Raw genomic sequence first — 26,027 nt, 5'->3', positions numbered from 1 at the left:
CCCTCCAATTGGTTTTTGTCTGACTTCAGATTCAGCCCTGGGGTCCTTCACACATGCTAGGTGAGTATTCCACCACTGGGACACACCCCCAGCCTTTGTTGTTTTGTTTTTTCTTTTCTTTTTCCTTTCATTCTTTTTTCCTTTTTTCTTTTTTTGGTTTTTGTTTGTTTGTTAACTTTTTGAGACAGGGTTGTTGCTAAGCTGTCCCTATTAGCCATAAAACCTTGACTTTGAATCTTCCTGCCTCGGCCTACCAATTAGTTAAGATAGGCAATAACCCACTAGGCTCAAAAAGGGGCAAGATTTTAGACCTCTGGAGACTGGGAATGCAGCTCAGTTAAGACTGCTTTCCTAGCACACGACACTCTGTTGGGGAAGTCCTTTGTCAATAAAGCACTGCTGGCCAATAGGAATCTAGATAGGTGGGACTAGGAGTCCAGGAGGATTCTGGGAAGGATAAACACGAGGAGTTCAACATGTAACCGCCATGGGGTAGGAGCCCGGAACTATTCTCCAGTAAGAGACATACTTAGATTAACAATTATGGGGTAATTACTTAAAGCAGAGCTAGCCAGTAAGAGACAAGCAAGGCCAACAGCTTCATAATTAGTACAGCGTCTTGTGTGTTATTTGGGGACTACAATGTGGCAGAGCCCAGGCGACTGGCGGGTGATAAACCAAAGCGGCTGACAAAGAAAAGCTTCTCTTAACAACACTTAGAGGTCAATCCCCAGCATCGCATAAACTAGGCACACTGTGCTTACAACTTCACTGCAGATCAGTGGTTCCCAACCTTCCTAATGCTGCAACACTTTAATACAGTTCCTTAGCTGGGCAGTGGTGGTGAATGACTTGGGAAGCAGAGACAGGCAGATCTCTGTGAGTCTGAGGTCAGCCTGGTCTACAAAGCTACACAGAAAAACCCTGTCTCAAAGAAACAAACAAAAAAGATACAGTTCCTCCTGTTGTGGTGACCCCCAACTATAACTTTATTTTTGTTGCTACTTAACTGTAGTTTTGATACTGTTATGAATCATAATGTAAGTATCTGTGCTTTTTTTTTTTCAGGTAACCCCTGTGAAAGGGTTGTTCAACCCCCAAAGGATTTAAGACCCACCGATTGGGCCGGGCGTTGATGGCGCATGCCTTTAATCCCAGCACTTGGGAGGCAGAGGCAGGTGGATCTCTGTGAGTTCGAGGCCAGCCTGGTCTACAAGAGCTAGTTCCAGGACAGCCTCCAAAGCCACAGAGAAACCCTATCTCGAAAAACCAAAAAAAAAAAAAAAAGACCCACCTATTGAGAACGACTGCTGTAGCTCAAGGAATCCTCAGATTTAGAGAAGAAAAGGCTTCCCTAAAAGCTGGGATGCCACAGAGAAGGTGGCCACTTTCACACACCCCATCTCATAACCGGTGTGATCAATGTCTAGCAGGAACGGAAGGACGGGTTTATCCTGGCTTGCGCATCACGATGGGGAAGGTATGGTGGCAGGAGAAAGGTGGCAGTCACACTAAGTCCCCGGTCAGAACACAGAGCCGCAAAGGCCTGTTCATCCTCATCTAGCTGTCTCCTCCCAGTGAAGTCAGGGGCCCCAGCCTGGGAACGGCGCCATCCACATTTAGGGCCCGTCTTTTCACTTAAAGTACCCAATTTAAGTAGCCCTTCCCAGACATCCCCAGAGGCTGGCCTCCATGGTGACTCAAGAGCCTGTCATGCTGACAGTTATTAACCATCCTACTTGGGATAAGGCTTCACCGCCATCACCAAGCCCAACCTACCGGGTCAGCATCCTGCACTTTCAAATGTTGCCACCATGGCTTGGGCAGAGCTGGGGACTGGAACGACAAAGGCTTGAGCTGGAATGACTGTCTCCTCTCACCCTTTGCTGGGTACCACTGAGATTTGAGAAGACCACCACCAGGGCTCAAAGCCTGTACCAGAACATTCCAGCCAAGACAGCAACTTCCCACTCCGACAGATCTCTGGCCAGCTGTCACTTCCCTCTCATCCAGTCTCCTGTGGGGAGGGGGCTCCTCCTCCTTTTCCGGGTTCGTTGATAAATTAAGTCAGTTCATCAACTGCTTCTTGGGCAGTGGACACCAGAGATACAGAGCCAAGAAGTGCTGAGTACTAATTGGGCTGTCTGCCTCCGACGGAGAGGGAGTGACGGCCCAGCTGCTTAGACTGATGGCATCCAAGTGGTCCGGCATCCAGGCTGCAGATTTATTGAGCCATCAATAAGGACTGCCTTTCCTCCCATTAACATAATTAAGACAACAAACTACTTTGGGGGAAGTTAAAAATAAATAAATAAGTAAAGGAGACCTGCACTAGGATTCAGGGGGCAACTCATTACAAGGAGGGTTGGGCCAGTCTAGAAGTGAGTAGGTCCTCTTCAGTTTGGGCCCTTTGAAATCTGAGATGAATGATCCCACAGCCAGCCAGGAAGGCAGAGGACAACAGAGACAGCAGGGAGCAGAGAGTTAGTCCCCTCCCGCCACTGGGGAACACGCCAGACTCCAGTGAAAGATGCTGCAGACAGGTGAATTCTTCCCCCCGCCCCCAAGACCATTCAGAACCTCAGGAGCCACCTGCGTGATGCTGCTCTCAAGCTGGAGAGAGCTCCCACTGTAAGCCCAAGGAGCAAAGGGGCGGGGCCACCCGCCAAGGCTCAGCTGGGATTTCACAAACCAGGGAACTCTGGGTAAGTACTTTTTCCTCCTCAACTGCCACCTCCTCCTCCTCCTCCTATTTTTTTATGTGTATGTTCATGTGTGTGCAGATGAACATATGTATGCGGGTGATGTGTACATGTGGAAGCCAGGGGACAACTTGGGGTGTCATTCCTCCAGCACCATCCACCTTGCTTTCAGAGACAGGGTCTCTCACTAGAATTAACCAAGTAAGCTAGGCTGTTTGGCCAGCAACACTGGGACCCACCTCTGCCTACCCAGCACTGGGAAAAAAATGTATATATATGTATGTGTATATATGTATATATACACACTACACACACACACACACACACTCACATGTATGAGCACATGCACTCATCATCTCCCCCACCCACTCTCTGATTCTTTACTTACCCAACATAGCTGGTTGAATTCCCTTAATGAAATTCCTTTCCCATCAAACAGCACCCAGACATTCATCACAGAAATTTTGTTGGATGGAAAGAGTTTGAAATCAATTTTTCACTCTCCTTCCAGGCATTAGGTAAAGTCGATGTTTGCTATTTGGGGATTAGGCTACGTCTCTAGGAATGCAATCACAAGCTAATAAAATAATAATGCAAGCTTCACAGCTCCAGACAAGAGCCGTACACAGAGTCTCCTAGACGGTCAACCAGCCATCCGACAGCTCGTCAAGCCTCTTTGCCCTTCCATATTTGGTCTGAGCAATTTCAATTTCCCAGTCTGTCCTATCATCTACCACTTCGGCCCTGAATTTTGCAAGCCATTTTAAACATGCGATCTACAATGAGAACACTTTGCACTATGACCCAACACAATAGAACTGACATCAAAGACTCTTACCACACTCTGAAATTTTCTGCCATAGTTACAACTGACTGCCTGACCCACTAAATTGGTTTTACAGCCCACTGGTAGGTTGGGGCCCACTATTTGGAGACACTGCTCTGTTAGATGGCACTTGGGGACCATGCCCTGGGCATTAACTCAAGCACCATCTCAGAGTCTTATGCAATCACCAAGGATAAGCAGCTATTTAAACAGCCATGCATTTATAACACATTTATTCAGCAAGAAAGCTGAAATTAGGGGAAGAGCTGAGTAGGCCTTACTCACCCGACAGAGAGCAGGGAACAGCCATATGCTGCAGGAGAGAGGGGGACATGAGGGACTTTGGGGTATCTCATGTGTTTAAAGAGGCACAAGTACCCAGGGCATCAGACACACTTGTACTGAAACCCATGAAGACGTTCCAAGGTAACTTTCTGAGCTGGAGAGGCAGTTCAATGGTAGAGGGTTTACCTAGCATATACAAAGCCCTAGGTTCAATCCCCATAAACTGCCCAAACCAGGAGTATTAATATATGCCTGTACTCTCAATGCCTGGGACCGTAGAAATGGGAGTATCAGAAATCCAAAGTTACCCTTGGCTATACAGTGAGTCCAAGGTCAGGCTGAGATACACAAGATCCTATTTCAAAACAGAACAAAACAAAACACAACATTGAGCCAGATGTGGCAGTGCACACCTATAATCTCAGGACTTGGAGGTCAAGGTCACCTAAACTATGTGACAAGTTCAAGGGTAGCCTGTGCTACAATAGATAAAACCCCACAGCGTTAAAAAGGGAAGTTTATCTGCCTTCTTCGAGCTCCTGCCTCTGCTGTCTTACCCTGTCCTCTCCAAGTGACAGGTCACCATGCCCTGTCGCCCTCCTCTCCAGAGACTTCTTGGGCTCACAAAGCTTCCTGACCATTCTTTGGCTCCAGCCACTCTCAGCGAACTCACTGTGAAGGTTTTGCCACACGCGAACAACGCTCGGCATGCTGGGCAGGCCACGCTCTGGGGAAGCCCTGGTCTCCCTAGGAACATCCACAGTTCCTGGCGCTCTTCAGGGCAGCCCGCCCCATCTCCCTCTGCTCACTGTTCTTTGGTCATGCCACAGACCCAGCATCTCACTGTGGCCGTTTATGAAGATAAGGATGGCGACACATTGGTTGGTGTCCAGCACTGGGCTACATACATCCTCTGCATGCCACCTCCCATCCTCATGACCCTCCCAGAGAGGCGCTGTGATCAGGGGAACCCTCATAGATCCACACAGACTCTCCACGCTCTGTCTCTCTCCTCTCCCTCTCTCTCTCCCCCCTCTCTCTTTCTCTCTTTCTCTCTCTCCCTCTCTCTCCCTCTCTCTCCCTCTCTCTCCCTCCCTCCCTCCGTCTCTCCCTCTCCCTCTCCCTCTCCCTCTCCCTCTCCCTCTCTCTCTCTCTCTCTCTCTCTGTGCCCCATGACTCCAGGCAACATTCGGTTCACTTGTAAGGCCACCTCTCTGCTGCCTGCAGAGTGAGGTGACTGCTGAGGTGAGCTGTCTGCCGCTCTACAAGACATGAGTTGAGGCTGAAGGTTTCTCTCTCGCCTGCCGCTGCACTCCTATATGCACTCAGGAAGAAACCTGTGTACCTGCAGGACCAAGGACCATGACGCTTTCCACCCAACTCTGGTTTTGGAGCCACCAGCAAGGCCACCCACCCCTTACAGACTTGCTGTGAAAGCTAATGGCCGCCTTCAGAAGGCCTCAAGGCTGGGCAGACACAGTGCAGACTCCTGGCTTCATCTTCCTTCTGGGTTTTCTCTCCACGGCTGTGGTGTCACAATGACCTCTGCAGGCTACTCTAATCTTCCCTAGGACACTGTCCTGAAGCTATCACTCATCCCTAGTCCCTGGAGAGCAAGAAGCAAGCACATGGTAGCTCCAGGGAGTCAAAGGAAGTTTTGTAACCTGAATGAAAAGTCACCCAAAAAAATGACAGGAGTAGGCCTTGAGCCAGGGACTTGAGGACAGCCTGGATAACAGACATAGAAATCCTATCTCAAAAAAAACAAAAACAAAAAAAACAAAAACAAAGAAAGACAGACAGACAAAAAGGAGAAGGAAAGGGAAAGAAAAAGAGAATAAAAGCTAGAAGTAGTAGCATAATCCCAGCTCTTAGAAGGTGGGGGAGGCAGGATGATCAGGAGTTCAAGGACAGCCCTTGCTAGAACACAAGTTTGAGATCAGCTTGGGCTACCTGGAATCCTCTCTCTTCTTCCCCCACCCCTCTCTCTCATGGGGATATAGTATGGTGTGACATATCTCTCTGTGTGTGGTGTGTGTACGTGTACGTGTGTGTGTGTGTGTGTGTGTGTGTGTGTGTGTGCGCGTGTATGGTATGTAGATTATCTCCATGTGGTATCTGTGTGTGTTTGTGTCTATGTATGTGAGGGTTGTGTGTGACGTATGAGGCTTGTGGGTCTTTTCCAGTTATTCCTAAATAGCCACACAAGAAGCCAATGCTAGCCCCCGCCCCATTCTGGCTTCCCCACCTAGCCACAGCGAGGGGCCAGGTAAGAGCAGCAGAGGCCTGAAGATGCCGCCACCACAGCAGCCCCAGCCACCGTGGCAGCCTTGGCCGCCCACCTTGGTTAGGTCCATGCCCAGCTTGAGCTGTGAGATGAGGTGAAGGATCACACTGCGCTGATCGTCCATGGCGCCCAGCTCTGCCTCTTCCTTGTCTTCATTGTCACTTTGTTCCTCTTCGGACAGAACCAGCTCAGGGCCTGCGTTTGGCTGAAATAAAATCATCGAAAATCACCAGCTGCTCACTTACAAGTCAGAAACACCATCGGATTGGATGCTTAACCCACAGGCTTAACGGTGACCACACAAAGCCAGGGCTGTCCCAGGCTGTGTCCCCCGAGAGAGCAGCCGTCCTGTGCAGGCAGAGGCTGAGCCTCTTAGGCCAGGCCCCATGTGTGATCCCTGCACTTCCTTCCCCTACCACACACCCTGCATCTTGGCTGACACCTCCTGGCACCGGACGGCCGCCCCTGGCCTAAAAAATAAACCGAACAACAAATGGGAGTGCCTTTTAATGGACCATCTGGCATGCCCACCCTGTGGAAAGCATAGCTACACATATGGTGATTACCTTAAGTGTATCTTTGTGATTAAAAAGTTACTGTGTGTGTGCACATACCACAGCACAGCGTGAACATCAGAAGACAATCTTCGAGAATCAGTTTTTTCCCCTTCCACCAGCAGGATCTGGGAACAGAACTCAGGTCGTCGGGCTTAGAGGCAAGTGCCTTTACCCACTGAGCCCTCTCATTGGCCCTCGAGTTTCAAAAATGTTTATTTATTTATTCACTGAATTTGGTAGCTTAATTGAAGGGCTGCAGAGTGAACTTTGTAAGATGACAACATCCTGTCACAATTTCAAAAGGCTGGACAGCTCTGCCAACACACACAGGACACATATATGACCCCCAGCCCAGCCTGGGGGCTGCCAAACACAGCCTATGAGTTTACGTACCCGTACACCTTATGCATAATGTAAACGCTTTAGAGCTTATCAATTACAGGTGAGTCCCCCAGAATTCATTAAAATTGTATTATTGCTAGAAATTTTTACTCTGAGGTGATTTCCACTCAAATCAAAAAGGGCCACTCTGTCGGGCTAAAGAAGCGTCAGAACTGGCACAGAGAGACAAAAACCAAACATTTGGGCAACAGTCTAAAGCCTCACAGTGCTGGGGGCGGGGCCTCTGCTCCCTCTCTCCTTGATGCTGATTCGTCAGTTCAGTCACCGAGTTCCACCTCTCACACGACACAGAAAATGAGCAAGACAAAGACACACTTGCACAAGGGGAACTGATGAACACAGCATTTCCCAGCGTGCAACGATCAAGATCTTTGCTTCCAGCCCTCCCTGGATTCCTGCCAACCTGTTTTATCAGCCCACATTTTCCTGGATTCTTCTTAAATACTATAAGCAAACATTCTAGGTTTGTAGCCAGCTATGAACGACAGAGTACATATGGTAAGCTTACCATAGAGAGATGTAAGGATTCAGAAGTATTAAGTATAAAAAGACAGATTTGTTCATATATCCTTGCAAAAACTGATGATTTATTAATCTTATTAGAAGTGTCTTGCATCTAAATACAGTCCTAATGCACACAGGGCGTCAGTGATTAAAGGGCTGTGGCTGTCCAGACACACATGTATGTGTTAACTGTGCCCCCTCCCGCTGTGCTCCGGGGGGAACCCGGGCACTCCTCCCCAGCTGGGCTCGTCATTTTCAAATTTCAATTTAAATAGAATTTGCTATTGACAGTCTCCGAATGATCCTTCATCTCCTCTAAATAAGACGGTGGAGGCTTCAGCGAAGCCCTTGGTGCTCATGTCCCATCATGCACCTGTCCCCCAGCCTTCTCCTCACGTGTGCTACAGGACATCTCTGGCAAGTTGTTTCATTGGAACATTTAGAAGTAACTGAGGACTCCCATGTTGGCAAAGAATGTTCAGAGGGGGCAGCAGGAAGGGGGCAGCAGGAAGGGGGCAGGGAAGGGGGCAGCAGGAAGGGGGCAGGGAAGAGGGCAGGGAAGGGGGCAGCAGGAAGAGGGGGCAGCAGGAAGGGGGCAGCAGGAAGAGGGGGCAGCAGGAAGAGGACAGCAGGTAGGGGGCAGGGAAGAGGGCAGCAGGAAGAGGGGGCAGCAGGAAGAGAGCAGGGAAGGGGGCAGCAGGAAGAGGGCAGGAAGGGGGGACAGCAGGAAGGGGGCAGCAGGAAGAGGGCAGAAAGGGGGGACAGCAGGAAGAGGGCAGGGAAGGGGGCAGCAGGAAGGGGGCAGCAGGAATGGAGCTGGGAGTCAAGGGGAGGCTGGGAGAGATGGTGGGAATGTAGCCTTCATTCCGGCCCATAGCTGCATTTCATTTCCTCCAGCTTTGCCTGCCTGACGCCTACTGTGGTTTCCATTCCCTCTGCCTTTTCACTCTCTCTCTTCCGGGTTCCCATGGTGCTCTGTTCCCATGGTGCTTTGCTCACTGTGAGCTTGCCATTCGCTGAAGTCGCTTACCCAGGACACGCCTCCCTCCCAGGCAGGGGACTACACTGCTCTTCTGAAGGCTACTGGAACAGGCACTCGCTTGTGCAGAGTCCCTCGGGCAGCTGGAAGAAGGGGAAGGGAACCGCTGGGTGTTTTGCTTTGGGGAGGAAGGAGCTAAAATTGATGGAACTCTGGGATAAAGATGGTTGTGAAGTAAGGAACCACGTGACACCAGACACTCCCAGAAGCAGACTGGGAAGCATTCCCAGCCCTGTGCTCTGATCTAGCCAAATTTCAAACCCAGACTGTCCTACCTTCCAGTAGCTAGAAGGTCTTCTGCAAGACCCCCCACTAGCCCCCTGAACATTACTAGAGCAAACAGAGATGTCCCTAGCTCCTCCCACATCAACTTCCTAATCAGATTTGGAGCTACTCAGTATAGTCCCAGCAATGGGCAGGATGAGGGAAGAGTCAGAACTCTGGTGGGAAGGCGGTCTGTTGGGGGGCACAGTGCCTCCTCTCACTGGCACAGAGGCTTAGCAGACCTCGTCCTGACCTTAAACAAGGATCCACCACTATTTGCTGTCTCTCGAAGCTTCTCAGAACTTGCCTTAAATAATAAGAGGGGCAGCAATAGGAGGCATCATGGTAACAGCAGAATGGGATAGAAACAGGTCTATCCTCCACACACAACCAGTTTTTAACAGGAGAAAACAGACCGTGTGGCAGCTCACACATGTAATCCCAATGCTTGGGAGGCTGGGGCCGCTCACACCTGTAATCCCAATGCTTGGGAGGCTGGGACAGGAGGGTTGCTATGAGTTTAAAACTATCCTGGGTCACACACACACACACATACATACACACACACACACACACACCTGCCTACATTCATTAATGTTGATAGGGACTGTCTCAGAGGGCATGTTGGTTCTACCCACACTAGAACTCGGTCCCCCATGTGGGTTGATACTTGGGGTGGAAGGAGACACAGGGGGAGCACTGAGCTGGTTAACGGACGATGTGAACACCATCTGTCTGTGATCACAAAGCACTTGCCACTCCCAGGAACCACTGGGAATGGCGGCTTTGAAGATCCAGACTCTGCATGGAGATCAAGATTCAAACCCTTCCTCCTGTAAGGCAAGGTATAGCTGATTCTGCCTTTCTGGCAAGATTTCAAAGACACTAATAACTAAGCTGAGCTTGTGGCTTGCCTAGTAAAGTATTTTCCCAGCACACACAAAACTCCGGGTTCGATCCCAAAACCCACATAAAACGGGAATGGTGGCACACGTCTATAATGTCCACACTTGGAAGGAGGAGCCAGAAGGATGTGAAGTTCAGGGTCATCCTTGACTATGTAGAAACCCTGAGGCCAGCCTAGGCTATAAGAGACACTGTTTTAAGGAGAAACAAAACCAAAGATACTGACTTTCAGCTATGACTTGAACAAAGTGGGAATCTCCACAGCAGGTCGAGGGGGCTTTGTGAGTTAAAGGAACAGAAAGGTGGAGTAACAAAGGAAGACATCTGATGACCTCTGACCTCTGAATACCCACGCACACACACACACATATACACCATACACACACCCACACCACACACATTCACATACACCATGATATACACACACACCCACACACATTCACATACACCATGACATACCCACACAACACACATATACACCACCCACACATAAACACAACACACACATTCACATACACCATGACATACACACAACACACACATTCACATACACCATGACACACACAACACACATTCTCATACACCATGACATACACACACAACACACATATACACCACCCACACATAAACACAACACACACATTCACATACACCATGACATACACACAACACACACATTCACATACACCATGACACACACAACACACATACACAAAACACACATACACAATACACACATATTCACATACACCATGACATACACAACACACAGATTCACATATACTATGACACACACAATACACATTCACACATACAACACACACACACACCATACACACACACACACACACACACACACACACACACACACACACACACTCCTGTGCCTGAGTGGTTCTCTTGAAGTGAGAACCCCATATACTCTTGGGCTTTCATGGAGTCTATGCCTGTTGACTCACCTCAGTCCCCAAAGTGAGCCCAAGTAAGAGAGGCTCCTAGCTGCGAATGGTCCAACTGAAGGCAGTTGGGACATCTGTGGATATGGCCAGCCCTCTACATCCCATCAAGGAGAGAGAAGAGGGCCCATGAAAGCCCTCTCATTGGCAGCCAAAGCTGGAAGACAACCATGGCTTGTCCTGGGCTCAGGGCCTCAAAAGCCCACGGAGAACACACCATCTCTAATTTCTAACAAACTTCCATTCTTCCACACAAATGCAAATTTCAAGCAAGTGACTCCAATCTGTCTTACTCGACAAAGACATGTAATTTAAGTACAGTTTGGGGGCAGTTCCAGGAAAACTCACACAACAGACTTTACTTCTCCATGGTAGGTGCCCCTTGCCCATCCCCGAGTCATGTCACCATGTGGAGGAATTCCTAGGGTTGTCCCTTCCTTGGGTGATCCTTGCTTAGCATTTTGCCTTCTTCCATAACAGACCTGGCCCTCGGTGATGGGGTCTGTGCCAGGTATTTGGATGAACTCTTATTTCTCTATACTTGCCTGGCAGCCTAATGCCTCAGCTCCAGGGTTCAATTTGAGGTTCTGTGGTAGAGGACTATCTGGTTTAGCACCCAGCTTTTAAGGGTGCTGTCTGACAGGGTACCTAAGCATGTCAAAGCCCTTCATCAGCCTGGGTTGGCCTCAAGCTATGTAGCTGAAGAGGACCCTCTGACCTTCCCATCGCTACCTCCTGAGCACTGGGATCCCAGGTGTACACTACTACACTTGCTTCATGTCTTTTTCTGTTTTATTGGCATGTTGTTATTGTTGGCCACATTTACAGAATCCATCAGATCAAAGACTTAGTAAGTTGATAACTCATCATTCTCTATTCAGAGTGTAGGTAGCCAAATTTCCACAGTCACTGCATAATCCTCCAGGGTACCCCCACATAGGCAACATCTCCCATCACAAGAACCCCCCTCTAATATCCAAGTGTTACAACAAACTGGCACATTCAAATATGCAGCCACCCCACACCTATGACAGTCACATCCCCGGTCATGCAGGACCTGCCCACAGCCCAGCATACATCACTGGGTTCTCTGTCCTTCGTTCCCCAACTAGCCACTTATATCCCATGAAGACCAGGTGCAAGGCATTCGCTACCACATGCTTGAAAAAGCCGTCTCCCCCGACGACACAGGGCCACAAAGGTTTGTCCTACGAAAGCAAAAATAGTTGCTCCTGGCGACCTACTGTCCTTCCCAAGCTTAGCGCAGGCGGGCATTCTCTTCTGGAAGAGCTTCTTTGGCGCTTGAGTCTAGTTCCCCACAAGTAGGCCATGGTTTGCAGGCAGAGAAACTTCCTGAGGAGCAGAAGGGTACCCACTCTGGGCTGGGGCATGCCACAGGCAGATGTTGCGGACACTTCTTCGGTTGGGTCCTGCCCAGCTGTGGCCCCTGTGCCCTGATGCAGGGCGGCAGTTGAAGGCTCCTGTACATGTACAGTTCTCTGTGTGGAGTCTCTTCCTGAGCCAGACGATCGGCTTGCTTCAGCAGGCACTGCCGTACGGGGGTTCTTATTTCGTCATGTGGAGGTGGGTTCAATGACAGTGCCGCGGCGCTGGGGACCCAGATGGAGAAGCCGGGCAGGCTCTTGTGCCGGATGGGTTCGAGGACAATGTGTCCACACAGCAGGCTGGTCCCCACTGCCATTCTGGAGGTGCTGATTTGGCTGCTGCTGATGTCACAATTGTGCTGCTGCCTTGCAGGGGCTGAGCTGGCTCTCTTGGGCTAAGCACACATACACACACATTGACCACACTTGGCTCGCATAGACTGGAAGGAGGGGTGCTCTTCCCAAACAAAGGGGCCGACCTGCAGAAAGGTTAATTTTCAATAAAAACACACCCTGAAGGCAGGAAGACGGCACTCCTGGGGAGGGAGTGTGCGGGGGGGGGAGGGCGCTGGGCGACACTTGGCATCAGCCAACATAGCCAGGGACATGGCTATATCTCCTATATACTAGGAGAAAGCAGCTGTCCCTTTAAAAACATGAGTAGGGACATTAACCAGAAGAATTCTTGGTCCCATTTCATGGCTTCTTGGAAACTGGGATCCAGCCATTTTTAAGTGAAAGGGGAACAGGAAAGAATCATGAAGGAATGAAGAAAACCAAAGGAAGAAAGCCCACGCAGCGCTGGGAGAAGGGGAGCCCAGTGACCCAAAGCGGTAGAAACAATGGCAGCTGCATGCAGGAGGCAGAGGCTGCAAGGCGAACGGGTTGGGCCTCCGTGTCGGTAGCCCCGGGAGAGGAGAAGGGCCCCACAGGATGAGCAGGGTTTTCTGAGCACCAAGTGCTGCACAGGGTTTCCCAACAACGCTCCAAGGAGCAGAGGGCACGTTCTTCCCAAGCAGAGCCTGCGCGGGGCTGATGGTATTGTGTCTTTTAATCTAGTCTCACACGGCATTTTAAAAAGCGTGTGTGTACGTGTGTGTGTGTGTGTGTGTGTGTGAGAGTGTGTGTGTGAGTGAGTGTGTGTGTGTGTGTGTGTGCTTTATGTGAACAAGCATGAACATCGGCACACATACACCAGCACTGTGGATTGAGCCTGGAGAGCCGTGTGCGTGCCAACATTTCAGAGACTGCCAGGTTAGCATCCTGCACCTCCCCCACCTCAGCCCCTCACCAAATTTCCTCTTGCCCAAACTGACCACGGCACAGGAAGCCCCCCACCCCCACCCCCAGCCTCAGTTCCCCACTAGAGCAGTCAAGCAATCCAGAATGAAGCGCTAACGGACAAAACGCGTCTGTGTTACACAGAGATGTTGTCACTTCTCCCTAAAAGCGCAGTGTCACAGCTATTAGTAAGGCACTGGCACTGTATTAGGTACTAAAAGCAACCCCGGGGGAGCTAGAAAGACGGTTCCGTGGTTAAGAGAACCAGCTGCTCTTCCAGAGGACACAGGTTAGATTCCCAGCACCCACATGTGACTAGCAGCCATGGACAGCCCCGGTTCCATGAGACCCGGCACCCTCTCCTGGCCTCCACGCGCACCACATTTAGTACACAGACGCGCAGACAGGACACCCAGACACATAAAAATGCAAAAAACATAAACCAACTTCAAAACAAGATGCGCAAGTCTGAGGCGGTACAGTGAACCGTATGAAGTGAGATGCACACATGCCAAGGTCAGGACACTTCACACAAGACACGGGTTCCGGTGCCATGAGAGTTTGGGATCCACACTCCCCCCCCGCCCCTGAGGAAGAATCCTGTTAATTTGTCATGCTAACTTATAGATGCCCATTGTCTAGCGCAGCCGCAATCAGCAATGAAAATTACATTAAGTAAAGGCCGGGTATAGTTCAAGAGCCGGCCATTCGCTGAGCTCATGGAAGGCCTTGGATCCTATCCCCAGTACCACAAGTTACCTCAAAAAATAAAAGAGGAGCTGGGGAGACGGTTCAGTCAGTAAGCGCTTGCCACACAGGCATGAGGACCTGAGTTCAGATCCCCAGAACCCAGGAAAAAGCTGGGCGTGGCTTTTCCTCACACAACCCAAAATCTCCACACAGGTGCACTCACACATTTGAGCATACATACGTACAAGCCCATACAACACACACACACACACACACACACACACACTCACACACACACACACACTGCCAAGCCTGATAACATGAACTCAGTCTGCAGAACCCACAAACTGGAAGAAGACACTCCCAGAGCTGCCCTCTGACCTCCACACATGTGCCATGCCATGTGCCCTTCTGCTCTCTCACACCCAAAATAAATAAAAGCAAAAATGATTTTGAAAAGAAATTCAGCTCCACAGTGGCACGGGCCACATAGCCACAGGTGGCCAGGGCTACCATATGAATCTTTAGAGCAGTGGTTCTCAACCTTCCTGCAGCCACGACACTTTAATATAGGTCCTCATGCTGCGGGAACCCCAAACCCTAAGACTATTCTCATTGCTACTTTATTACTGCAGTTTCGCTACTGTTATGGATTGTGATGTAAATACCTGTGTTTTCCAAAGGTCTTACTAGGCAGCCCCTGTGAAAGAGGTGTTCAGCCCCCAAGGGGTCGAGACCTGTAGCTTGAGAACCACTGCTTTACAAGGACAAGTTTCTGCCATGCCAGTGGGTCTACTGAGAACTTTAAGGCCCCCAATTCGCTTCCACCACCTGTTTCTCTCAAGAGTCACGATGTCCCTGAACAACCCAGGCAGGAGCTGTTGTCCTGCCTCTGAAGCCCCGTGGGTGAGCTATCTGAGGGCACCGCACTCGGGCTGCTGCCACGCCCAGATCAAGGGTCTTAACCTCCTGGCTGCAGGCAGAGCGCTTACAGGGAATAGATGGCTGTGAAATTGAAATCCCAAATACCAAAGGCGATCTTACAAATGCCCCTACGTGAGAAATTAGCTGGCGTCAAGCAGTTTGGGTCATGAAAGCTAACCAGAAGGAGCCAGTGCCTAAAACTCCACACAGAGACTCGAGCATTTAGGACCGACTTTGTTGCAACTTCAAATGCATGGAATACAGTGCTGGCTCTCTTCAGCCACAGCCCAGATGAGCATCGGCCTCTGCCTAGTGCCCGGCTTCAGGAGGAAGCACCAGGGACTGCGGTTAAAAGCTGGACACGTGATTCTTCCAGAATCCCCACTCTTGCTAACTGCTAAATCGCCTGGCTTCACTCACAAATCCTGCAGCCATGGGCCTGGAAGCTAAAATAAGCAGGGCCGTGAACACGCAGGGTGCAAAGCAGGAGATTGGGGTGACAGCAGAAGCTTTATGTGACAGGGAAGAGCAATCAGTGAGTGACCCCCAGGCCTGCATCAGAGCCATGAGGATGTGACATTCCAAGAGTCAGGCTGGGCACGATGGCATCTGGGATCTCCGGAAGTAGAAGCAGGAGTTGAGGAGTGCATGTTCATCCTCAGACACCCTGGGCTCTATGAAATAAACTTGCTTTACAAAGTAGGGAGGGAGGAGGGGGAAGGGAGAGGGGAGGGGTGGGAAAGGAAGGAAGAGATGGACAGAGAAAGGGAAACACTAAGCCAGGGTCCCTCTGCTTTGCAAACTCACAACATCTGGGGCTGGAGCACAGACAGGCAATGTTCGTTCTGAGTGTTTACTCTTCTGAGTACAATTATCTGGTCCATGTCCAGTGCTTCGGACAGATGTCAGCACAACTGTGCAGGTTCTGACAAATGTATGGCTTCATATGTAAATTCGTGTGATTGTGAGTACTCGTCAGTGACATGAGTGACACTGACCGTGCAACCTCAAACTCCTCACCATGCAAAACCACCTCCAGACCCAGTGTTCGGGACCCCTGTCCCACCCCCAGCTCTGCAGGGGACTCTGGTTCCGGGGCCATGGGGTTGGAGGAGCTGAAGAGAAAGGCGTCAGGCTCCCTGATCCTGGTCCCTGGTAAGGGCATGACAGAGGTGATAGGCCAAACCCAGTTCCAAGGGACTTTCGAGGACCTGACTCTGGGCTGGATCCTAAGGCAAGGCAGACAGAAACTTCACAGGCACCAAAGTCAGAAAACTGGTTTTTTGACATGAGACCAGGTTCTAGTAATTTCACTTGACCCCAAAGCAGATGCAGATACCAACCTTACTACACAAGGGATACTAGGCTGTGTTTTCAGTCAAGCTACTCCAGGTGGCCAATCAACCCACCTTATCCCTGCATTCCAGTTCTTTTTGCCTCCCATCTAGAAATTTCCACCAGACCTTCCCAGTGCACAGTGAGAAAGGGTACCAGGCAGTAGCCAGCAGTCGTGCAAAACAGTTATGATTTACAAGACAAAGTATTTACGATTTGCATGCAAATAGTATGAGGCATTTAGTGTTTCTAGGCCAATACAGACAGTGTCATGGCTAATGAAACAAGAAAGACTCATTAGGAACCCTTAGCTGACAACATTCTCCCAGGCCACATGGTAGGCATAGTCACCGTCACCAAGGAAGGCTACATAATGCATGCTCAGTGACAGCCCAGCTTCAGAGGAATAAAACCAAGCAAATGTACCCCATCCTGCTTCAAGTCCTGGGATCTCCGGATGCCGTCCCCTGCTTCCTGCCTAGTTGAGGACTGCACTCCATAGGTAAAGGGAGGAATTTTGGTGACTGTGCATTTCTTAAAGATTGCCTTGCTGTAACCATACCTGTTCAAGATGTCAGCCTCCCAGAAGCTTGGCTATTTGTTCTCCGGTAGCAAAGGATGAAGGCACTGAACCTGGGCATAGTGCTGGGGGCACCCATCTCACCTCAGGACCATCTGTTATGTATCAACTTCCTGTGTGTCGCTTGGGGTTTACTTTACCTACGCTCCATGTTTCTCTGTAGAAGTCTCATGAGAGCACAAAGTATGTGTCCAGCACAGTTCATGTCAGGGGAAAACTGGACACCTAAATTCTCCTGGGGCCTGATCAAATCACTCGGGCTAAACACAGTGAGAGCCATGACTAATGTCCCAGGAAGCTACTGAGCAACGGAGGCTTTTCAGCTGCCCAGACGGCCGCAGATGACATATGGCCATGGGAAGACAGCCAGTGTACAGTGGCAAGTTAAAGGGCCATGGAGGGCGGGAAAGCTGGACATCGTGGCACACGCCTTTAATCTCAGCTCTTGGGAGGCAGGGGCCCGTGGATCTCTGTAGTTCATAGATTGGCCAGCCTCGTCTACACAGGGAGTTCTAGGCTAGTCAGGGTAACACATAGTAAGACCTTGTCAAAAAAGTTTTTAGATTAAGAAACCACATGACATTATCTATAGAATGAAAAGGTTTTAAAAGGAACAAAGGTTAGTGTTGGGTTTCCTGTTTAATCTCCCAGGAGAGATACAGAGTAGCCTCTTCTGGGGGTGACATCAGAAAGATGGGTCACAATAGTGGGTTTTCACCCTTGACTCTACAAGTTCCATGCTAGAGTTGATTAATGTGGTAGCAGCCCAGCCCAGGCCCAATCTCATGATGTAGTCGGGGATGGTGTTGAACTTGCGACCCTGCTGTCTCCATCTCTGTAGTGCTAGGATGATAGGCACATGCCACCATGCCCAGTTTACGCAGAGCTAGTGTCCAATCCAGGACTCCATGGATGCTAAGCAAAGCCCTGGATTAGCTGATTAGGCCTTGCAAGGGTTTAAAAATCCTCCCTTCCACTGCCAACTGCAGGCAGAACAAACTACCAAAGACAGCATGGCTTTGTGCCGAGGTTCATTCTGAGACCCTTGAAGGGAGGGGTGGTTGGGAGAAGTAGCAAGCAATGGACCAAGGAAAGGCAACTTTAAAAATAGCTTCAATGTGTAAAGAAAAAAAAAAGTAATCAGAGCTAGTTTCTTTTCTTCTGGAACAAGTCCAGCTAAGTTGACTGCTTTTCTCAAGAGGAGAAATTTATGGACTGGCTCCTTTCCAAGCCAGGGCCAACTCTGGCTTTCCTGGCCCAGTACGTGAATGTACTGGTGAACAGAAGTCACCTTGCATCTGTAAGAGGCATTGGGTGCCCATGTCCCCACCTTGCATTCGTAAGAGACGTTGGGTGCCCATGCTCCCCCAAGCCAGACTGTGGATTTTGGGTTCCAAGGCATTGGGGAATTAGAGTTGCAGATGAAGAGGAAGGAACTTAGTTAGAGTACTTGCATAGCATGCAAGAAGCCCTGGGTTCGATCCCAGCACTGTGTAAACTAGGCCTGGCAGAGTACAGCTGTCAGGGAGATGGTCGATTCAACTGCAGGTACAAGTATTAGGTCAACACGGGCTACTTGGGACCTCAGATTAAAAAGGGGGGCTGAAGGGAGGCAGGATTGCTGAAGAATGGTAACCTGGTTCTCAAGTCCCATGAAGGGATCATAAGTCAGGGTCACGGGGAAGCCAAGGAGACAGCTCTCACAAGTCACTTAAAAGCTCATTTCTCCACACTCCAGGCTTCTTTGCATGCTGTGGTAACCAGCCTGGGCTGTACACCTGGCTGGGGGGATGGGTGCAGACCTGCACTGCTCACCAGTCTTGTGTGTCTGTGGTGGGGGCGTCTTAGACCTCTTTAGAAAAGCTGGCAAGACAAGGAAAACCAAACACCCTTGATGACAATCGGAGAAGCTATGCTGGGACCCATGTTAGCCTATGCTAGTAGAGGAAATTGTACTCATTAGTACCAACTATGACACATCCTAGCATCACCTGCTCTTATTAGGTTGGTCTGTGGACATATCTGTGAGGGCCCATGTTGTCTTAATTGATGTAGGAGGTCCCGGTCCACTGTGGGCAGCACCATCCCCTAGGCAGGTAATTATGGGCTGTATAAGGGAGATAATGCACACAAGCCTATGAGCAAGCCAGCAAGCAGCAGTCCTCCATCGTTTCTACTTCAGGTTGCTGCCTTCAGTTCCTACACTGACTTTCCTCAGCGACGGACTGTGACCTGGAAGTATAAGCCAAATAAACCCTTTCCTCCCCAAGGTGCTTTTGCTCAGTGTGTTTTATCAAAGCAATAGAGACTAGGACAGAAGCCTTTGATGAAGCTCACCCCACTACACAAGTGGCAGATGGCATTGTTTATGCCTGGTAAATGACTGAATTCCAGGAACCCCAGGATAGTGTAACAAAACTCAAGAGTTCTCCAGCCCACTTAGTGTCTACAAACAGGGGTAAGGCGGGGAGGCAGTTTTAACAAGGGTGGTTTACTGTTGAGTGCCAGGCCCTGAGGGGAACCCTGGAAACACAGATCTCAAGGCAGTGAATCCATGCTCTGCCCACTTATCAAGTGTGTGCTCACAATCCTAGCCAGGCGTGAATGGGTTTGGCCTGAAAGTGCCCTGTCAGTCTCCATAGATGGCGAGGAGAAAGACACAACCAACCTAATCCCTCACCCAGGAGCATCTTAGAGACCCTTTGTCCCTGCCAAAATGCTTGTCAGAGGAGACGAGTAATTGATGCTCCATTCCTACAATTATTAGGCATGCACCCCCCATATAGGTCCTACAAAGATGACAAGGAGCTTTGTAACACCTCACAGGGTCCAAACTATATATCAAACCAGATCTGTCCTTTCTATGATTATCATGTAGCCCAGGCTGGCCTTAAACTTGATATGTACCTGAGGCTCCTGTTTCCACCCCCCAAAAGCCAGGGATTACAAGTATACACACCACCACTCCAGGCGGTTACATGGTATCTTATGCCCAATGGCCTGACCGCTTCAAGGAATCCATGCTCTCAATGACTACTAAACAAAGGGTACTGGGGGCTGGGGGCGGGGGCTGGGAGAACGGCTCAGGGGGTAAAGAGGTTGCAGCAATTCTAGCCCATGGGAAGGGGGATTCCCCCAGAGCATGCTGGCTGGCTAGACCCCAGTCAGTGAGCTCTGGGTTCAAGTGACACAGCCTGCCTCAATATATAAGGAAAAGGATGATCGAGGAAGACCCTCCTGATGCCAATCTATGGCCCCCAAACCACGCCTGCCTTCACATACACGTGAGTCTACATGCATGCAAACAGACACAGCTGTGGTGAGGTGCGGACTTGAGTTTATATAACCTTTCTGCCGAAGCTTGTTCAGAGCCTGCTGGAGCAACTGCCCTCATTTCTGCAGGGCCGGAAGAGCCTCCCTCCACTCACTGGCTGAGAAGTACCAGCCTCAGAGAACAATTTCTGTAACGCTGAAGAAGTCATCATCCTGGAATTTCAAAGATGTACGTAAATGGAATATTCCATTTCTTCTTACGCCGCAACATGTGGAACACCACAGCACGAGAATGGCACACCTCCCCCAAGGATTCGTTCCCTCCGAGTTACATAACGTACTTCTTCTAAAGCCAGGCTACAAGCTGGCCCTGCAGATCGGGGTGCATACAACTGGAAAGCAGGCAACTGGAATCCAAACCACATTTTCCAAACAGAAGGTCATTCCTGTGTGAACCTATTTCCAGGGTGAAAGTACCTTTGCAATAACAAGTCAAGCCAGACTTCACACCTTTGATGGAAACTGGCTCTTTCCTTCCACCATGTGGGGGCTCCAGGGATTGAACTCAGGTCATCAGGCTTGGTTGGGCAAATGTTCTCACGTGCTAAGTCATCTCCTAGCCAAAGTTGATGTCTCCTTTCTTCCTCCCTCCCTCCCTTCCTCCCACCCCCGCTCTACATGTGTATGTGTGTGCGTGTGCACACATATATGAAGGTGAATACATGTATGTATATGCAGAGGCCAGAGGCCAATCTCCATTGTCGTTTCTCAAGAGCCATCCTTTTTTTTTTTTAAGATTTATTTATTTATTATGAATGCAACACCCTGCCTCCATGTATGTCTGCACGCCAGAAGAGGGCACCAGATCTCATTAGGGATGGTTGTGAGCCACCATGTGGTTGCTGGGAATTGAACTCAGGACCTCTGGAGGAGCAGTTGGTGCTCTTACTCTGGGCCATCTCTCCAGCCCCCCAAGAGCCATCCTCTTGATTGATGCAGGTAGTCTACAACTCTCCAAAGAGGCTTGGCTGGCCCACCAGTGAGCGCTAGGATCTACCTGCCGCCCCCCACACCCCCAACTGCAGCTCTTGGCTAAGTGCACCACCATACCTGTCTTTTTTACATGGATTCTGGGAACCAAACTCAGGTTCTCATGCTTCTGTGATAATTCACTGTCTGCTGTCTCCGGAGCTGGGTTTACCAGTTTTAAACCAACTACAGAAACCTGCACCTCTCTCCTTCTTTCTGAGAGGATGAAGTAAAGCATGGCAGGGATGGGGAGCAGTATGATGAGGCCCTCCTTGGCCTCCAGGGACCAGCTGGGACTAGCTCCGTTTGTGCCCAATGTTCAGGGATTCCTTTTCCTTCGTGTGGCTGGTTTCTGCCATCTCATCCATAGTAGTGACGAGGTTTTTAGTTAGGACTGTGAGAGTCAATAAAAAGGAAGGAACACAGAAGCCAGGATGGGGAGGGACAGCTCAGTCGGTAACATACTTGCTTTGCAACCATGAGGACCTGAGTTTGAGCCCCAGAACCGCATTAAACATTGTGGTGCACACTTGAAACCGAGTGCCGGGGAGGCAGAGGCTGGTGGATCCCCGGAACTGCCTGGCTGGCCAGCCTGGTCTACTAGGTGACTTGAAAGCTAGTGAGAGATGCTGTCTCAAAAAAGGCAAGATGGACAGCACCCAGAGGATGGCTCCAGAACTCCACACACATGCACCCAAACACACATGTACAACAACATGCGTGGACACACAGAGGATGGCGGGCAGCATAGGATAGTGAAGGCTGGGTGTGGCAAGGGAGGAGACGGTGACAGAGCACCCCGTGACCCCTGATGACACTCTCCTCACAGAGCCCACCCCGAACTCAGCCCTAGCTATATTACCTGCAGGGCAGGGCAGGGACCTTAAGGGGTGGGGACGGGACAGGCAGGCTGACACCCGGGGCAGGGTGCCCGCATGCTAGGGAAGTGGCCATGCTGGGATGGGTAAGATGGCTGCTAAGTGCACCCGGTGCCAACCCTGACAGCCCGAGTTCAACCCCAGGGACCCACGCGGTAGAAAGGGAGAACTGAGTGCGACATCTTGTCCATGGACCCACACACATAAGAACACTAGATGTAACTAAAAATAAGTGGTTGTGCTGCTGCTGTTTGCACATGGCATGAACAGCACCTGCCAGAATATTCCCCAGTTCAGCCTCAGTTACACACGTGCACACACACACCCACACCCTCTGCTTCCTGCCTAGTTGCCCCCGGCTACCTCGGTGCCACAAACCTCCAAATTTATAATCATGATTTAGCACCCAGACAACTCCTGCCATGCTACAGAACTCAATTCAAACTGCAAAGGGGGACGCAGGCCCTCAGCGACTGAATCAGGCGAAGCCTACAGAACTGACGAAACACTTGACTCCTTTCTTCCAGAGTGTTCTCTCCCCCACATCATAAACTGCTTAGTGACGAATTTCCATCTTTGAAGAGTGAATGTCACGAGAGTCAGCGGATAAATCGCTTTGGGATACTTATTCACCATAGACAAATAAAAATGTGAGCTACTCAGCTGGTGTGGGGCTCCTCCCTGCTGGCACGATCTGATGGGTCTAGGGCAGCCAGGGGTAAGGAGAGAGAGATGTGAGATTGGGGGCCATGTGGAGAGGGCCAGCGTAAGGACACCAAACGGAATAATAAATGTTGCCTACCACATCGCTACAATCTCTTCAACGCGTCACCTCTGGTTCGCAGCTGCCCTTCAGGGCCACAGGAATGATGGAGAGGGAAAAGAGGAAGTGGAGAGGGTACCATACACCAGTGTGCTGCTTAAAAGCCCTTCTCATTCACCGGCGTCAGGGGACTTGAGCCTCTGGAAACTGTGGCCAGGGAACAGGAATTCTTCTCCTTGATGCTGATTTTTCCTAAGGCAACAGCTCACAATGGACAAAATCCAAGGTGACTGTGTACCCAGCACTCTGATGGGTGCTTATGTCACAAAGTCACTGTCCCAGGGGCTGGGGGCACAGAGGGGTGACATGGTGGACAGTCCCCAAAGATGCACTCGACCCAACACCAAACTCCATTAAGTCCCCCAGACACATGTGACTGACCAAGGTGTGGTTTAGGACCCACCACAATACTCCATTCCTCTTGTAAAAGCAAAAGCAATGCCTGGCCAAGAGGGCAAACATCACTGCCACAGGAAGGAAGGAAGCAAGGAAGGAAGGAAGGAAGCAGTAAAAACAGAGAGGAAGAGGAACAGCATAATTGAAAGGAATCTCCCAAGCCACAGGAGGAAACACAGCCATGCCTGTAGGTAAGAGACCTCGCAGGCTGCCAGATGCTGATCAAACACGTTCTCAAAGGGCTGGCAATACTCCGTTGGCAGAGCGCTTGCCTGGTGGTGCCCATGAGGTCCTGGGTTCGACCCCCAGCACACCTGTCATAACCCAACACTTGGGAGGTGGAAACAGAAGACTCGGGGCTATCCAAGACCACACAGTGCAGTCTTTATTGATCTCCTAAGGTAAAATGTGAGCTACTCTGTGAAACACATATTTGTTCCTCAAAACTAATGTAACACAGCCAGGTGGGGGGGGGGCATGCCTTTAATCCCAACACTTAGGAGCAAAGACAGGCAGATCTCTGTGAGTTTGAGCCAGCCTGGTCTACAGAGTGAGTTCCAGGATAGCCAAGGCTGTTACATAGAGAATCCCTGTCCTAAACAAAAGACAAAAACAACAACAGAAAAAAATTATGTAACATAGTCCTTTATTGTTTTTGATTATGGAGGATTTGAAAAAAAACATTTCATTTTCTAGTACTTGGGATTGAACCCAGGGCCTCATTCTTGCTTGGCAAGTGTTCTGCCACCAAGCTGTATCCTAGCTTACTTGATTTTGAGATCTAGGTTCTCAGAATGGTCTTAAACTCATTCGGTAGTCCAGACTGGCCTGATTCTCCTGCCTCTTCTGCCTCCTGAGTAGCTGGGATTACGGGCCTTGCGGTGGTTTGAAAGAAAATGGCCCCCAAAGGAAGCGGTACTATTAGGAGGTGTGGCTTTGTTGGAGTAGGTGTGGTCTTGTTGGAGGAAGTGTGTCACCGTGGAGGCGGGCTTTGAGAGCTCATATACGGTCAAGCCACACCCAGTGAGACAGACCACTTCCTCTTGCCTCCAAGTCAAGATACAGGACACTCAGCTATTTCTCCAGCGCCATGTTTACCTATATGCTACCATGTCACACCATGGTGATAATGGACTGAACCTCTGAAACTGTCAGCCACTCCAACAGATGGTTTTCCTTTATTAGATTTGCTGTGGTCATGGTTTCTCTTCACAGCAATAGAAATCCTAAGACAGGCCTACACCACCGACTGGCTACTGGGGATATTTTTAAAGGTTATCTGTAAGGACTTTGAGGCGAGGCTCAGAGGAGGAGTATTTATCAAGCATGTATGGGAGGCCCTGGGCTCCGTCCCCAGTACCACAAAAATAGAGTCCACAAAATATTCCCCCACTAGCCGGGTGGTGGTGATGCACACCTTTAATGCCAGCACTCGGGAGGCAGAGGCAGGCAGATCTCTGTGAGTTCGAGACCAACCTGGTCTACAAGAGCTAGTTCCAGGACAGCCTCCAAAGCCACAGAGAAACCCTGTCTCAAAAAAAAAAAGTCCCCCACTTAGTGAACTGCATGGATACTAACTGTAAATATGACCTGTGCTGAAGGGCCTGCTGGGGCAGGGGCGGGTGGCGGAGCAGGTATCTGAAATCCTAGAGAGAGACTTGTGCCCCTCAGTGCTCAGAGTCCAGCGACTGTTGTGAAAGGAAACCTGGAGACTGAGTGTCATTGGCCTTTTCCCTCTTGTCACAAGAAAAGAACAAACAAGCTGTGTCACAGACAGGTGACAGACCTGCTGGCCTTTGGCTAACAGTGCCTCATAAACTGCAAAGCTGGAGAAACAGCTCAGCTCTGGCTGCTCTCCCAGCACCCACACGGAGGCCAACAACAACCTGGAACCCCAACTCCAAGTGCCGCCCCCTGGCCTCTGGGGACACCTGAATGTTTGTGCATAACCCTGCCTCCATACACACACCATCGATAAAGCGGCGGACACACACTACAAGCAAGTCGAGTTTTCTTTACCAAACTCTGTTTCCCAGTTTCATCCGGAATACGGGGAAGCTTAAGGTGGCAGGCAGAGATGAACTAAGATGGCCAGCTTCAGTCAGCCAGCCAAGGGCAAGAAGCCCAGCACTTCAGGTGACTTGGGCCCTCTCTATTTCCATCAAGGGACAATGGCCACTGGGAGGAAAGCAGTCGAGGGGCTGCCTGTGGTGACTGGGGCCTGCAGATGAGATATTTGGGGAATCTGGGCAGCCGTGGGGATTTTATATCTATGCTTCCCTTTTTCCCACCAGGAGGAAAAACTGCTTATAATGTATTATTGGTGAATTGGCAAAAAAAAGGGGGGGGGCTTCAACTTTTGACCTGGTCTTATCTATAAAGATTACTCTCATTTGTAGTTTCAGAAGTGTCTGTTCTGAACGAGACTGGGTGTCTCGTTCAATTGTTTTCTAATAAAAATTACTTATGGGCGTGTTTTGTCTGCATGTATGTCTGCATCATGTATATGCCTGGTCCTTGTGGCACCGAGAAGAGGGCATGGGACCACCTGGAGTGGTGGTGTATACTTGTAATCCCTGGCTTTTGGGGGGTGGAAACAGGAGCCTCAGGTACATATCAAGTTTAAGGCCAGCCTGGGCTACATGATAATCATAGAAAGGACAGATCTGGTTTGATATAGTTTGGACCCTGTGAGGTGTTACAAA

At 50.0% G+C, this 26,027-nt stretch overlaps 1 protein-coding gene across 4 annotated transcripts in view; it reads right to left on the bottom strand.

The window, feature by feature from the left end:
- The window catches only part of Osbpl10 (oxysterol binding protein like 10), a 217,297-nt gene that overhangs the window by 17,246 nt on the left and 174,024 nt on the right, over positions 1 to 26,027 (bottom strand). For all 4 annotated transcript variants that reach the window (XM_005075036.4, XM_013117090.3, XM_040739702.1 and 1 more), the window contains one exon: positions 6,156 to 6,305. In XM_005075036.4, the coding sequence (XP_005075093.1) occupies positions 6,156 to 6,305 (150 nt within the window). The remainder of the gene's footprint in view (positions 1 to 6,155; positions 6,306 to 26,027) is intronic.

This window comes from Mesocricetus auratus, unplaced genomic scaffold, assembly GCF_017639785.1.
Source record: "Mesocricetus auratus isolate SY011 unplaced genomic scaffold, BCM_Maur_2.0 Super-Scaffold_100691, whole genome shotgun sequence".
Classification (NCBI taxonomy): domain Eukaryota; kingdom Metazoa; phylum Chordata; class Mammalia; order Rodentia; family Cricetidae; genus Mesocricetus; species Mesocricetus auratus.
The sequence above is the reverse complement of the archived record's forward strand: the minus strand, read 5'-3'. Positions and strand labels throughout refer to the sequence as shown.